At 31.0% G+C, this 16322-nt stretch overlaps 1 protein-coding gene across 1 annotated transcript in view; it reads left to right on the top strand.

The window, feature by feature from the left end:
* The first annotated feature begins 662 nt into the window (after positions 1 to 662).
* LOC108917476 (histone-lysine N-methyltransferase setd3) overlaps positions 663 to 16322 on the top strand; it is a 37802-nt gene continuing 22142 nt past the window's right edge. Inside the window, exon 1 of the mRNA XM_018724096.1 lies at positions 663 to 1542. Within this exon, the coding sequence (XP_018579612.1) occupies positions 785 to 1542 (758 nt within the window). The 5' untranslated portion in view covers positions 663 to 784. The remainder of the gene's footprint in view (positions 1543 to 16322) is intronic.

Below are 16322 nucleotides of genomic sequence, written 5' to 3'. Positions count from 1 at the left end.
AATTATTTATTTAAAAAAAGGTACAGTAGCTATCAAGTAGTGTTATGATTAGGATGGAGAGTTTTTCGTGGCTATTATTTTAATTACTGTTGTATTGTTAAATACTTTCCAGATAAGTGGCACGTTTGCATGCAAATTTTTGTAAAATTCACTATTAAATTGAACCTATGAGAGGTAAGACGATTGCACTTTCAGCATTTTTATTGCTTAGCCAATAGCTAGTGCTCCTAGCTTAGGAACTAGCCACTGCTATAACTTTTTTTGTTCAAACAGTTTTTACTCAGTCATCAAGTCAAGGGGTTTTCATTTTATATTAAAATTAAGTTAATTCCAAGTAACGACGAAGAAGTAGTAGATAAACCAAATTCTAGTTTATGTGGTCATGTGAATAATCCGTACACACTCCATACAGCCGTGTGTATAATGTGTTGCCTATCATCCAGTATAGTAATGGAGATTGTCAATATTGCTCTAATTGTTATTTTGTTATTTACGTATCACCTATCGTACGCTAATAACTATTGAAAATATTTGACAATATAATTATTTTTCCTATTTATAATAAAAGAAACTTTAATATATTAAAGAGCTTCGACTAGACCTATCAGAGGAGTGGTGTTGCTGCTGCCCTCTCTGAGCAGTTGAAGGAAGTGCAGTTTATAAATAAAATGTAACTGGATCCTAGTGTGTAATACACGTGTGTAATAGATAAAGTAAAAGCTTACTTATAAATTGCTACTGAACTAATCCTTCTTATCTCAGTTATCTATCAAGTGTGGTGAATATGGGTCGCAAGGGACAAGGACACACACCCAAACATGTTTTCAAAGCAAATAATCAACAGAATCTCACGAAGGAAGAAAAGGAATTACTTGACAATATAGATAAGTTACTTAGGATTAGTACAATACCTCAACAACCAAATATCTTAAAGGCTATAGAAAACAACAAAGAAATTAGTTCAATAACTGATAGAATAAAAGTTCTTGAAGTTCATAAAGATTCTAGTGTCTCTGTCGGTAATCGAACTACTGCTGCCACCATTGACTGCTTTACGAAATGGGTAACTGAAAACGGCGCGGAATTTAATGGTTGTTCAATAGTAGAATTCAAAGGATACGAATTAGGTTTGAAAGTAAACACTGATATACCTCAGTCTTCGTTAGTTGTTGCTGTTCCCAGAAAGTTGATGATATCCATGGAAACAGCGAATAAGAGCGAATTAGGGCACCTCATGGAGAAAGACCAAATTTTGAAAAATATGCATAACGTTACACTTGCAATATTTCTATTACTGGAAAAATTTAAAGAAGATTCATTTTGGAAACCTTATATTAATATTCTACCAAAAACTTATACTACTGTCTTATACTTTACCACTGAGGAATTAGAAGAACTGAGGGGTAGTCCTACATTAGAAATTGCCCTGCGGCAGATAAAAAGCATTGCAAGGCAATATGCGTATTTTCACAAGTTGTTTAATAGTTCCGAGGATGCTGTCAGTCGTCTAATGCGAAACAAATTTACGTTCAAGGAGTATTGGTAAGTAAATATTGTAAATTTACATTTAGAAATTGTTAAATAGAAACATATTTTCAACTTTTAACTTTAGGTCGTTTAATAAAATAATAATAAATAAAATGGCACAAATTGTTACAAAAGAAAAATTGACTGGGAAACTAAATATCTGTAATAAAATTAATAAATTACAAACAAATAAAGTTGTATTTGGTGGTTGAACAAAAAGTATTCATCTGATTTATAGGGGTTCAAGTTATTATTAATACTGCACGTGAGTAAAATGAGGTGAGGTTGCAAACAAAATTTAATAATATATTGGACAAGGCTCGTATAAACATTTACTTGGTACTGGTAGTAGGTACGTACATATTTTGAAGATCTGTAATCTTTTGTCGTTGGTAGTATTTAAATAATACATTTTAAGTACATTTCTAATATATTTATCGTCATGATATACCATTTCTGAAGAGGGCAAGTGGGCTAATTATTAGAAAAACACTAACGAGTGCAAATTAATATCAACATGCAGCGGCTGGGCAATTCCGGCAAAGAGAACAGCTTGAGTGCAATTATGCGAATTACGATCTGCGGCATGTGCGCAATCAATCGTAGCCGAGATGATCGTTGAACATCTCAACTGGTAGCAATCCGATTTGCGGAACCCATTCAAGATAATTAGGGAAACCTTATTTGACAGGACGCGACAACCCGCCTGATGCCAAACGAGGATCTAATTCTGCCAAAACCACTTTAGCCTCGATTTCCAGCTAAAGTGAAAGTAATAATCTTCGGATACAATACATTTTTTAAGTGTTTCCTGACAGTGTCTACTCATTATACCTGCGTTTATCCTAATAATATATTGGTATACAGTGCTGGCAAACCCTAGTGTTTTTCTCAAGGCTGAAAATACTGAGTGAGACAGAAATAGAGATGTGTTAGGCAAATAAATAAAGACTTTCGAAAACCTTAGATAATGCCGCATTATCATATTCAGTTTCAAGAGTACCCTACAGTTAGACCAAATTCAAATCATATGTTTTATTATTATTAATTTGTTAATCTCTCTTAAACTACGTTCAACGCATAAAGATAGAGATTGATATGAAAGTCAGTTAAAAATATATATAGCTTAGCAAAATGGTGACATAAATATTTTTTTTCAAAGATATAACATTTAAACATATCTTCGTCTTATGACAAGTAACGTATTTATGCAAAAATAAGGATTGAATAAAATAAAACAACAATTATTTGTAAAATATATTTAAAAAAATAACAACTGCGGTTTATACTTACAAATGTAAATAAGGATAATAAAATAACTGAGAGCAGTGTCGTTTTTAATGTAATTAACTTTAACAATAAGACTAGGTGCATTATAAAAAATGGCAGTCCTAATATCTCTTCCATAAGTCTGTTATGTTCTCGAAATAAGCCCCTTCTTAATGCCTACAATTTTGTACTGTTCTACGGTTAAGACATTCTACGTACATATGATGTTTACTCATTATGTATTGGAAATCAATTTTGAATGTATTCTTTGGTTTCCAAAAATATGAATCATATTTTCAGTACACGAGCAATTAAGATTTACAATTACAATTATTTTATAAATAAATAAAAGAAGACAAGACAAGTATAATATATTTTTTCCTTTTAAATATCTCGTATTGCCTCTTGCGCCTGTGATACATAATGAAATATATTTTAAATACATTTCTCAGTCTCAGTTCTATAATTCCATACCACGAGACTGTCTGGTCTTATAGTTAGTTTTATATAAAACATAACCTATTAACTCAAATAAATATTGCACTTGGTATCACATAAATAAATAAATTACTATCAACCTAACTCAGAAAGAAGGAATTCTTTCCCTACTACACTCCCACAGATCGTCTGTACTTTGAACATTTGACTTGTAATAATTCTTCTTTCTTCCCAGCGTTTCAGTCATAAAAGATTTGATCGCGCTCGTTGGTCTTCTTTGCATTATCATCGGTGACTTTATCTTTGTAGATAAACTGTTGCAGTAATTAATCTTTTTGTTTTGCCGTTGTGTCCACTTGAAAACGAGTAGTATCGTTAGGAAAACGACTATAGAAAGGCATACGATAGCTAAACTGACAAATATTGCCGATTTTACACCTGAAGGTATATGTATAAGAACCTCTTCATCCTGGAAGTCGTTATTTTCATCATCCAGTTTCTCATTAGAAACTAGAGAAAATTTGGTGTCGATGTCGTCAAGCCTTTGCAGCTCTTCTTGTGAATATTTTTCTTGGTGGTTTTCTTGGAACCCTTTCAGGGGATCGTTTATTTTATCAGTCGTTTCTTGATTATTACTTTGAGATATTCGTGAAAATAGATCTGGCTCCAGTTGCTTCCAGAGAAACGGCTGGTCTTTGGTGTTTTCAACTCCGATTTTAACTGCTGGGAAACTAGTCGATGCTAGGGTCGGCTCTGGAGTTTTTTCAGTGATCTGGACTACTGACGCAGTCGGAGATGGATTAAAGATAGATGACTGTTCATTAGACCGTTCGTCTCCAAATACCCTGCTTTTGTGTTGCCTTCCAAATAGAGGAAAACTGTTAAAGTGTTCTACATTAATAGTGCCAATGAATGGTTCGCCTTTAGGTTCAGGCTCACGGGTCTTGTTGTGGAATATGTCTGCTAAATGCAACTGACTAGACCCCCTTTCTCTCTGTTCCACAAGCTCCTTTACAGTCATGTTCCTGTTCTCTAAAATTCGGGACAGCCTCTCCCTACTTATGGGATCCTTCATTATTTCCATTATCTCATCCTTTGCTGTTGCTGGCACCACCTTTTCGCCACGAAGTTCTTCCGTAGTTGTTAATTCTGCACTTGTTGGAGTTGTTTTAGGATAAATTACGGGGGTCGCTTTTTCTGTAGTTTTTTCAGTAAATACGTCGAGGTCTATAGACATTTTTACTGGTTTATCGTTGTTGTCTGCTTCAGAGATTTGCACATTTTCAACTTTGTTTTGTCTGTGTTTATAACCAGACACTTCTTGTATGTTAATTGGTATTGGTTTAGGGAAATTAAATATTATTGGATAGTTCTCTTCTTCTTCCTCCTCCTCCTCTTCTACTTTAAACGCAAGTTTCGTTGTTATTTTAGTAATTTTAGCGTTGGTTAGAGGCAATTTGGGCTTTAATGTTGTAATGGTTGTGGTCTTTGGTGTAGTCGTCGTAGTGGTTGTACTCGACTCTTTAGGCTGTTGGGGCTTATTGAACTGATCATTAAAAATATTGATGTCAGGCGTAAACACATGAGTTTGAGAATAGTATTTTGGATGTGATGGTACGAATATCCTCCTTTCTGTTGTTGGCTCTGTTATAACGTCATATTTTGTAACCGTTGAGAATAGCCTGTTGTCTTTGTGACCTAATAGAGATAACCGTTTTCTCTGAGCTTCTAACATTTCCTTATTTGACAAACTTTCGAAAGAGTCTTCCTCTTGTTCATAGTTCCTGTTTATGTTCTTGCGCAAACCTACAGATGGCGGCAACCTCTTATATTTAGTTGTGTCTGCAGTTGCGGGAGTCTTCGCATTCATGACGACCTCTGTCACTTGTTCAGGCGTTTCGGTCAAAGCAGATATTGCCTTTTGATTCCCCATCAGAAGTTCGCTCAGAGACAGATTTTTCTGCTGTAAGATTTCGCTTAAGCTGCCAGTGCCAGCTTGTTTCAAAACTGCTTTCAAATCTGGTATAGTTGCTTTATGCGTTTCCGATTCTGTCCTGACGTTTTTATTCATTTCAACTACTATTTCTTCAGCGGATTTAATCACTTGTTCCTCTTTCTCTGGAGTTTCCCCTTCAAAGCTAATCGCAGTTTCTAAGGGGCTCATATTATCTTCTTCACTTAATTCTTCCGATGGCGGCTGAAATATTGGTGTGACTTTACGTCTTACATTTGGTCTCTTGACGATCTCTTCAGATATTTCCTTCCACGATTCCAGATTGTGTTCAAATCTTTGGGGAAGGATACGCCTTGTTGCTAATAATTCTTGGTCTGATGACGACTCCTCATCGACACTAGCTGGCATCGGTCTCCGTTTTCTTTTCCTAAGACGCCGTCGCTTCTGGACATGAACCTCGGATGGATCTTGTAGATGGTCACGAGGAACCCAAGCGGGGTCATCGTCTTGGAATGTCTTTAAAGCTCGCCATCCCTGAAAAGAAATAATTCATGTTTAGTGCGCAAATTAATAAAATGGTGCAACTTTAATATTCGATTAATGATGGAAACCCTGGTAATACAGTATATCCGCGTATTCTTTTTGAAATTTTGAAAAAGCAGTAATGAAATTTATATTTCAAGAAACTGTACAAACCTAAAAAGTATTGAATATCAAAGGAAGATTTCTGTATTTTGAAAATACGAGATTACTTTAATGAATAAAGATATGAAATTGTGGATTTTTATTCGTAAATCCGACTGCTAGTTGTTAAAAACAGATGCATTTCATTTTTGCAAGATAATAAATGAATAAGTCTCAGAATAAATAACTTTTCTATTTATAGTAACGAATTTATCAACAAAACAAATTAAGATAATTATGTAACTTTAACGATAATACAATTTTTTGTCAATCAGTTGACGAGGGTCTAATCAGTAAGAATAATTGAACCATTGTCTGCATTAAATTGTGCAAAAAGGAAAAATGCATGGAGTATGAATTTATAGTGGTAATTCAGATCCAGTGAATCGGAGCGTGTATTAGAGGAATGTGTTCGATTTTAATTATTCTCTATAATATGATAATACCAACATTGTTATGTTTAACTCTATTTTCTCTTTAACACCTTTCAATTTCATCCTTAGTGAGACCTACTTATTAATAATTTCACTTCAATCAATTCTCGTCATATTGATCGCGTATTTAACTAACCAGGAAGAAAGCAGAAAATATATTAAAAAATTGAAAGTGTTAAGTTCAGAAAGAAGAGAATAATGCCAGAAGGTAGCTTTATCTTTGTAAATAGAACCACTAAAGGAGATTGTCCAAATATAAAAATATTAAATTGCTATGTAATTTTACTGAGAAGCGTTTTTCACCCTCCGTATATAGCAGTGACATAAATTCTCATCCGAGTTCACCTAACTTCTTTTTCGAATAAGGTTTTTCACACACTCACGTGTCATAAACACCAAAGCTGAACTTTCTCGGACAGCCGTATTTAGTGGTAGGCGTAGTGAAGAAATCTAGAGATTCCTCAAAGAATATACCTACTTGCTATGTCGATAACTACGTATAGGAAAGTTTTGTTATGATGCACCTTAGTATGTTATTAGTGTTCTAATTAGAAAAATAATGTAACCAATCGAGAAATACGGAGAAAAACTTTTCTCCATGCTGACACGCTTAACTCTAATAAGTCGACCATTTCTTTCATGGATCTTAAAAGAGCGGTAGATAATTATTACAGCTGTTGTGCAAATAGGCACTTAATTGTCTTTTTTTAATTTTCTCACATGTTAAAATGATACATTATTTTGCAACGTCAATAGAAAAAACAAAACAAATTACGTACTGTTAATGATTTTTTCAAGCAACTCAAAGACTGCAACCGAAGCTACAACTTTTCATGTCCAGAATTCGAGATTGCATAAACTTGAATTTGAAGAACTTGCAATATTTAAAAATATTTTTCAACCACTGAATTGTTACCTTTCGTTTGATAAATTATTAGCTCACGTTTCATTACTTCAAACATCCTCGGAGATATTTGATTCCTTGATTTTACCATAAAACATTATGTATTTGTATTTAAAATTAGTCAGTTTATTTTGGAAAGCATTAGACAAATTTCAAAATTTGTAAATGTCAACAGCCTTTAAGTCATTATATTTCAGAAAGTATAAATTGTTTTTCAGAAAACATCATCTCTATCTCATATAGCATTCAATGTATTAGATATTAATTATTTGCTTGATTATTCGTTTGGAATAATGAAATTTATGTTAATAGTTCGTTATATTTTCAAACTTAATTTAACTTAAACTATACAGGGTGAATCACTTTTTATGATTAGGACTTTAACCATCGATAGATATCATCAAAATAATGTCATTTTGAAGTATACCTACACTTTTTCTTCCAAAGGTTTCGTTTTAGAGATATAAGTTCTTGAAAAAATATTTTTTTAGGTTTTTATTAATTTTTTCTAAAACTATGAAAGCCATTTGTTTTATATTTACTATGAAGTGTACGAATGAAACGCTCTATCGATTTTATAAATTATTGTGAAAATAGATCAATTATAGGCGTCTGTAAGGGGCTCTGATAATCTCTAAATTTCTACACCACTGGAAAATTTTCAAAATGAATATATTTTTTTTACATTGCGGTTTATTCTACAGCAAAAAGGCCTCTTACTATTTTTAAATAAAATGCTTGATTTTTGAGAAAAATGGTTTCTTATGGATTCATTACAATTAGGTAAATGATTGAAGTATGTTATGTATTAATAATATTTTAAAGTGACATCTAAAACTATATTTTTTATTTTATTACTTAAAGAAACTGTTTTACAGATTTTTTGAAAAAAAATCTCATGTTCCTTGAAGGTGATTCTTATAATAACAGTTGTATATACAGGTTTTAAGACATATTTCCTCAGTCATTGATTTTACGTTGCGTTATTAAATTGTTATTTTTGTTTGTTTCTCAATATTAAATATTTTATTCTGTATTACTTTGTTTGAAAAACTTAATCATTCATGTACCTAATAAATCTATAAGACACCATTTTTCTCAAAGACCAAGCATTTCATTTAAAAATAGAGACCATTTTGCTGTAGAATAAATCGCAATGTAAAAAAAATATTCATTTTGAAAAATTTCCAGTGGCGTAGAAATTATATTAAAAACAGGGACAATCAGAGCCCCTTACGGACGCCTACGATTGATCTATTTCCACAATAATTTGTAAAATTCATACACTTCATACTAAATATAAAACAAATGACTTTCATAGTTTAAGAAAAAATAAATAAAAAATATTTTTTTTCAAGATCTAATATATCTAAAAGGAAGCCTTTGGAAGAAAAAGTGTATACTTCAAAATAACGTTATTTTGACAAGATCTATCGATGGTTAAAGTCCTAATCATAAAAGTGAATCACCCTGTATGGATGATAGTGTCAAATTTGATTTAAAAATTACCCCATATTGGCGAGATTACATTTTTTGTTAGTTTCGTACTGCTTCTTCTGTGAAATTAATCGAAATGGCAAATACAAGTTGCATTCTCATAATTGATTAAAAGTATTGACCCATATTCTACAAACGAAAGTTTATATGAAAGTGTTTGTTTTCGGATGCAGATCATAAAATATAACAGGTAATCAAAGAATCCGGCTTCTGTTACAGTAGACAGATAAATGCTACGCACATTTAAAGACCATAAATGTTTAAAAAATAAATGAAGTAAAATTACTGTTTCATAAAATTGATATCGTTCGACAAAATCCATTGCATTACTGATTGCAGAATTTTTACGTTCATTTCAGAATCGCGCCACATAAATTTTGAATTACGCATAACTATGTTTGGACGTAAAATTCCTTTTAGGTCACTGTATTGTCAGTGTTGTGTTGAAAAATATAAATAAGGATTTTCACACAATTTGTTCCATATTTGTTCTGTGTTCCATATTTGTTCTGTATAATGCAAGTATTTGTGAAAAATATCATATTTTCAAGCAGTCAAATTAAATAATATTTTAATTAAATCTATCCTATTAATTTAGTAATCTGTAAAGACATCGGTATTTTTTTTTTCATTAAACTTATTCAATTGTCGCCTAAAGTACCATATCTTGTAATTCTGTTTTGTTTTTATATAAGAACTTCTTTAAATGTGTTTTTAATAATTTAAAAAATATATTTTTATGCACTTCAACAAGATTATTTTTTTTGTTACAACTGGTTTTAGTTGTTAATATATTGTCGCTTATGATTTTTTAATTAACCCAGTTTTACGAAAGTTATATTAGCGATTTTTTTATAAAAAAGATAACATCACATGTGAACAATGGCCACCTAAAAATGTATAAAAAACATTAATATTTGTACAGCTATGCGCACAAATGTTTACAGATATTTATAAATTATTAAAATTGTTTTGTTTATAAAGAACTCCTTATCTGTCTATTTATAGTAATATATGTGTATGTTTTTACACTCTTTTATCAATTACTTATCTAATGTTACATACACATGAAATATTTTATTCTTTACATTACCCATGTGACAATAAAATTACTATTGATTTCAATATTTAAACGTAATTTACGACAGATATCATTTATATCTCTTTGTATATAGATCTATTAAGTAAGTGTTTATGGATGGTGATATAATATAGTAGCCAAAAAGAGGCTGTAGCTGGGCACGAAAAGTTTTATACATATATGGTATTCAATAAACGTCTAATATTGATCTCATGGAATAACGTCTAGAGACAGCCTCGAAACAAAGTGGATTGCTGACTGTAGTGTCTGGTAAAAAACAGTATGTGTATATTTTGCCAGGATGAAGAAGAGATAGTGGTTGTACTGTAAGAGTGACAAAGCCTAGCAATGATAATGCTGTGGACTCCAATTGAAAGGACAAAGTCCCTAAATCTTTAAGATCATGGAGGTTTACAATTACAATAGACCTACCAATAGTCGCAGTGAGGAAGGATGGATGGTTATGTATTTGTAGCCTGCAATCTACAGGAATGAAGTGAATGAAACAATCATATATTTCCACCCTCTGATCTCTAAATAGAATTTGCCAAAGTGCCATTTTCGTATAATATGTTTAGGATAAGCCAAATATTTAACAGCTAGACAAACAATGTTACTTATTTACAGTAATTAAGGAAAGTTACTGACAATTTTCTGGATCTGTATAGGAGTCAATATTATTTATACGTGTTGAGTAAACAACTTTTTCCAATTAAAAAAACAACTGACTACTTGAGGTCGCGATGTCGTCATATTTGTGAATTCAAGAGGAGATAAATATTTGTTCACTTTTCTTTTTTGTTGAAAAAATAATGTAATTTGAAGGACTACTTAAACAGGTTTCAATTTACCTGAATTACACATTCATTTATCACTAAAACGACATTAGTAATTAACTGATACAAGTAATTAAAATCTAAAAGCAAAATGAATTGTCTCTAATTTGAATTCAAGAACAGAAAAATAAGTAACGTACGAACGTCTCTAACAATAAAATCTTTACATTGCAGAATTATTGCAATTTCTCCGGCCTTATATAATTTTAAATTGCATACATATATTTATTTGCTAGTCATTAAATTGGGTAAAAAGTAAAAATTGCATCACGAATAACCAAAATTATACGGCGTGCTTTTGTTTTTGTAAATAAACAGGCAGTTAATATAATGTATACGCGTCAATTCCTGATTTCTCTTTGACAGAATAAAATTTATGTAACACCGGAATTCATTAAATTCCACACTCATTATCCATATTCATTACTAGGTAGGTACATACGCATACTGAAATTTGAAAAACAATCACAAATATTATATATTTAAAAAGAAGGTGGTTGTTTGCCTTCTCCTCCCAACACAAATTTCTGATGTATTTTTGGAAATAATATTTAGACAACCAGAGACATTTTAACTTTTCTACTTTTTTTCTTCTTCCTAGAACCGTGTTAATGTTGTTAAGAGCTAGAGGAATAATTCTATTTATGGTAAGTTAAAAAAAAAGAAAACATGAAAATATGTACAAATATCTGCTTATTAAATACCTAAATATTAATTTTCCAAATATAGTGCTTTTATTTTATTATATTTTTTTGATAATTGGATAGTCTATAATTTTCCGTTGATTATGATTCAGAAGCCAGAGAAGTTGTCTAATAATAGTAAAGATGAGGTAAATCCGTTTATAACAAAGAATCCGTAATTCCATATTTTGCAAAAATTTATGAGTCTATATTGAAAATACAAATTACCAATTATTTTGACACCCATCGTATGGTTTTCGCAATGGGCTGTTCTACCACATTGGCTATAAACAAACTTGTTTCATATATTAATGAAGATTTTGAATATGGTGAATATACAGTTCTTAGACTTGACAAAAGCATTTGATTGTGTATCTCATAATGTTCTTGTTAGAAAGCTACAATTTTATGGGTTTACCGTGGACAGTATACAGATGTTGAGTGACTTGACAGATAGGCAGCAATTAGTGAATTAGTATAATGTAAAATCCGACTTGAAAACTGTTAAACACGTAGTACCCCAGGGATCAATACTGGGTCCCACACTATTTTTAACGTATATTAATGACCTACTTAACTCGTTGGATAATGATGTTCTGGGAATTTTGTTTGCTGATGAGACATGTCTGTCAGTAAGAAGTAAAATACTTCTAGATTTAATTAATATAATCCCTCAGACTCGGTTAACTGTTAAGGAATGATTTACCGCTAATAAGCTTTGCTTAAATATATCTAAGTCCCAGACCATGATATTTTCACTGCGATAGATTGAATGTGAGGCTAATTCTGAGTTTGTTCTTGGGAGTTTATCTGGATTCTAGATTGATTTGGGAACATTATATTTGCAAAAAAATGTCGAAGAACATGTACTTACTTCGTAGCCTTGCAAGTAAGGTCTCAGTGAACATTCCAGTGACAGCATATTATGGCTGTATTCATTCTCACATATCGTATGCACTTATTGTGTGGGGTCATGCCATTTCTGCTATGAATGTGTTCGCGCAGCAGAGAAAAGCAATTAGGATTATCTCAGATCGTAGTTAAAAGATACGACTGCAAAAATCAATTTATTGTATCATGTACATCAATGTACATACTGCAATGTTTGCTACAGATACATAAAATATAAATTAAATATTTTTCAGAGTAGGAGTGAAGCTCACTGTCATAATGTTAGATCTAAGGATAACTTATCAGGAAACTTTTTGAGATTGAGTAAAACTAGAATTGGAACGGGTTACATTGGTGTACATTTTTTTAATGTTATCCCATTGCATGTGAGAAATCTGAATTATAAACAATTAAAAAATAAAATGAAAAAATATCTTCTACAAAATGCCTTTTGATTGTACCTTTTTAACAAGTGATTTTAGCCATATTTAATTTATTGTCCTTTTTTAATTGTGATCCTTTTATATTACNAATTTTGTTTGCTGATGAGACATGTCTGTCAGTAAGAAGTAAAATACTTCTAGATTTAATTAATATAATCCCTCAGACTCGGTTAACTGTTAAGGAATGATTTACCGCTAATAAGCTTTGCTTAAATATATCTAAGTCCCAGACCATGATATTTTCATTGCGAGAGATTGAATGTGAGGCTAATTAGGATTATCTCAGATCGTAGTTAAAGATATGACTGCAAAAATCAATTTATTAAATTAAATATTCTCAGTTCCATCAATGTACATACTGCAATGTTTGCTATAGATACATAAAATATAAGTTAAATATTTTTCAGAGTAGAAGTGAAGTTCACTCTCACAATGTTAGATCTAAGGATAACTTATCAGGAAACTTTTTGAGATTGAGTAAAACTAGAATTGGAACGGGTTACATTGGTATACATTTTTTAAATGTTATCCCATTGCATGTGAGAAAATTGAATTATAAACAATCTCAGTTTAAACCATTTATATTTATTATTACTTTGATATTTTACACTTTTGTCTGTATACTATTATGTTCTGTCTTATACACTCTTACATGTTTTTCAATAATTATTTTATATTAATATGATGTACTAAGTGATATAATTTCCTGGTTTTAAAGTGCTTAAACACTTTGTGTGATAACACTGATAATAAAATAAATGAATATAAAATTTGGATAACTGATATTAAATTAGTATGGAATGAAATTTTTGGGAACTTTTGGTGAGTAAAAACTTTTTTCGAAGAAAAAAACATCTATATCTGCAGACAATAAAATTTGGCAAAAAAAATATAGAAAAATAAGTACTATTTAACAATTTAAGATAAATCTCTATAAATTGTTACAAAATCATAAAAATTCAGAGATATAATAAATGTTACTTACGGCCCTATTTCGAAGCACTTAAAATAGTAGCCTGTGACCGATCTAAATGTTTAGACGATTAGAAAAGCTAATGGACTAACAATGAAGTAATCGAAACGTACTAAGATATGCGACATTTGGACAGATATCTTTCTCAGACATTTCAATAATGAAATCGTCATGTTGGGCGACTACCACAAAACCAGATATGCGACTGCAATGCAACGGAATATTAATTGAAAACTTCAGACTGGGTGACAGGAAACCTCCACGCGTGCTTCCTTACTTTTTTTTCTCAACAGCTGGTTGTGATTTCTGTGATTCTAATTACTGCAGTCTGGGAAAATTGAAACCCCCGAATCCTGAATCAATGATGCTTTTATCGTGGGATCTTTCAATCAAATACGATTTATTCTCGTTTAAAATTACAAGAGCTTCAAAAATATGTCTTTTAACTGGTTGGTTTTACATTTAAATTCTGAGTGACTAGTACAAATGTACGGTATCCAAATTATACAGGGTTAAGATACAGGGTGCGAAAGTAATTTTTTAATGAATTTTGCCATTTGGCCGGCATTTATTTTAAGAGGCCCTGAGTGACCTTAATGTTTAAATAAATTATATACTATTTCAAATACTAACGGTGTTACAACTTCAAAAGTCTTTTTTTACATATTTTTTTTTCAGTTAAGCTTTATATACAGGGTGATTCACAAACTGTGACCAAAAATGAAACCCCGTATTCTGTGGTGATTTTTAAGGGGAGTCTTTCCTATAAAGTTTTTATCTAGGACGCTTCGTTAAAAAGATACAGGGTGTACAGTGGCGGAGATACAGGGAATCGGTGAAATATTTTGTACAAATTACTTCTTTCTTATATTTTTCGAAAAAAAAAAGCCAGATTTTCGAGAAAAACTTAAAAACGAATTGAAAACACCGGACCTCAACCCACTGGGTTTTGTGGGGTGTTGTTAAACGGCTGATATACAGTGAATAAATTAATACACCTGAGCAGTTAGAAAAAAGAATCAGATTCAAGCAACAATAAATTTCGAACAAATTACATTTTCGTTACTAAAAAGATATTTTTGAGCATTTGTTCAAATAAAATCATTAAAATGATGACAATGTTATGAATTTCTTTATTCGATTAAATAACCGAATGATTAGTGTTTGTCACGTTTAGGTAAAAGTGTTTTCAGTTCGTTTTTAGGTTTTACTCGAAAATCAGGGTTTTTTCGAAAAACATAAGAGAGTTACCATAGAGCAGGGGCGTAGTATTTTATTTAGAAAAATATGCCACCCTGTATCACTGTCACTGGTGCATCTAAATTTTAGAGGCCCCAGATTTTAATATGTGTCCAATTTCAAATTATTTCACTTACTAGTTTTTAAATTATTTAAAAAATAAAAAAAAAATAAGTTTAACGCCTTGTTTCTTTTTAACGAAGCGACCTAGGAAAAAACTGTATAGGAAAGACTCCCCTTAAAAGTCACCAAAGAAAACGAGGTTTCATTTTTGACCGTCACCGTTTGTGAATCATCTTGTATTTTATCATTTGCTATTGATAACAAACTGCACCTGCGAAAATAAGTGATCAAAAATTTAAAATCCTAAAGGGCTTTAGTGGATATAATTGATTAGAAAATTGATTATAGCTTTTTATTTGCCATTTTTCAAAAAATTAAAAAGTTAATATGATACAGCATATACAAATTATTAATATTAAAGGTCGTAAAAAAATCTTATAGAGTCATCTTATTCCAAGTTGTCCATTTTTGAAGATGATTGTTTGAAAAAAAATTAAAGCCATTAGCTAATGCTAATTCAAACACATTTAAAAATATCGTTTCTAAAAGACCTTGTCAAATGAAATCATGCTCGAACTAGCACTGAAGTGTACCTGCAATAACCAGTATACAAAAAATTGAAATTGAAAATATGGTCAAATTAATATATTTTTTAATTGCATGTACTATGAATATTATATATATTATTATGTATATTAACGTTTCTGCAAATTTCTCATATTAACATGAAATGTACTGTTTTGTCTGAAAGCACATGTAAATCAATTTAGGACAAGATTGTGGGACAATTTACTTTATTATGTAAAAGCAAATAGAAATATGTTATTGAAATTCTTATTCTACTATTTTCCCGGTTATCAAATACAAATATTTGTAATATTATCTATAGATTAGAGAAATTTTCTTAGAAAATGTTCTACCTCCTTTCTAATGTTTATTATTGGCATACATTAAGAAACGTATCAAAGATTCAGAGTCTAGCTTATCACTGGCACTATAATAATAGTTTTCATATTATTATATAAAAATTATTGGTAAATCAATGCTTAAAGAGGATCTTACGAGTTTTTTGACATAGGTAGTAGATACGTACGGTATCACTACGCTATACAATTTAAATAAATATTCGAGCCCTAAAGTTCATCAAATGAACAATTATTCAGATATTTGTTCAATAATACAAATATTACTGATACTTGATATCATAAAAAATTTACATTGTGCGTTGGTATTTTGCAAAGAGATAGAAAAGGTTACTCTTGTTTAACAAATAATATTGTGGAAACTAGTCTACGGACTAATATATATGTGACAATTTAGATATAACACAATTTGTAGGTTACATCTCACTCACAAAGGACTGAAGCGGAAATATTATTCATACCTCTTCCGTAATTTCGGAGAAA

Source organism: Anoplophora glabripennis, unplaced genomic scaffold, assembly GCF_000390285.2.
Source record: "Anoplophora glabripennis isolate ALB-LARVAE unplaced genomic scaffold, Agla_2.0 scaffold4, whole genome shotgun sequence".
NCBI classification, from domain to species: Eukaryota; Metazoa; Arthropoda; class Insecta; order Coleoptera; family Cerambycidae; genus Anoplophora; species Anoplophora glabripennis.
This window is presented reverse-complemented; position numbering and strand designations above follow the sequence as displayed.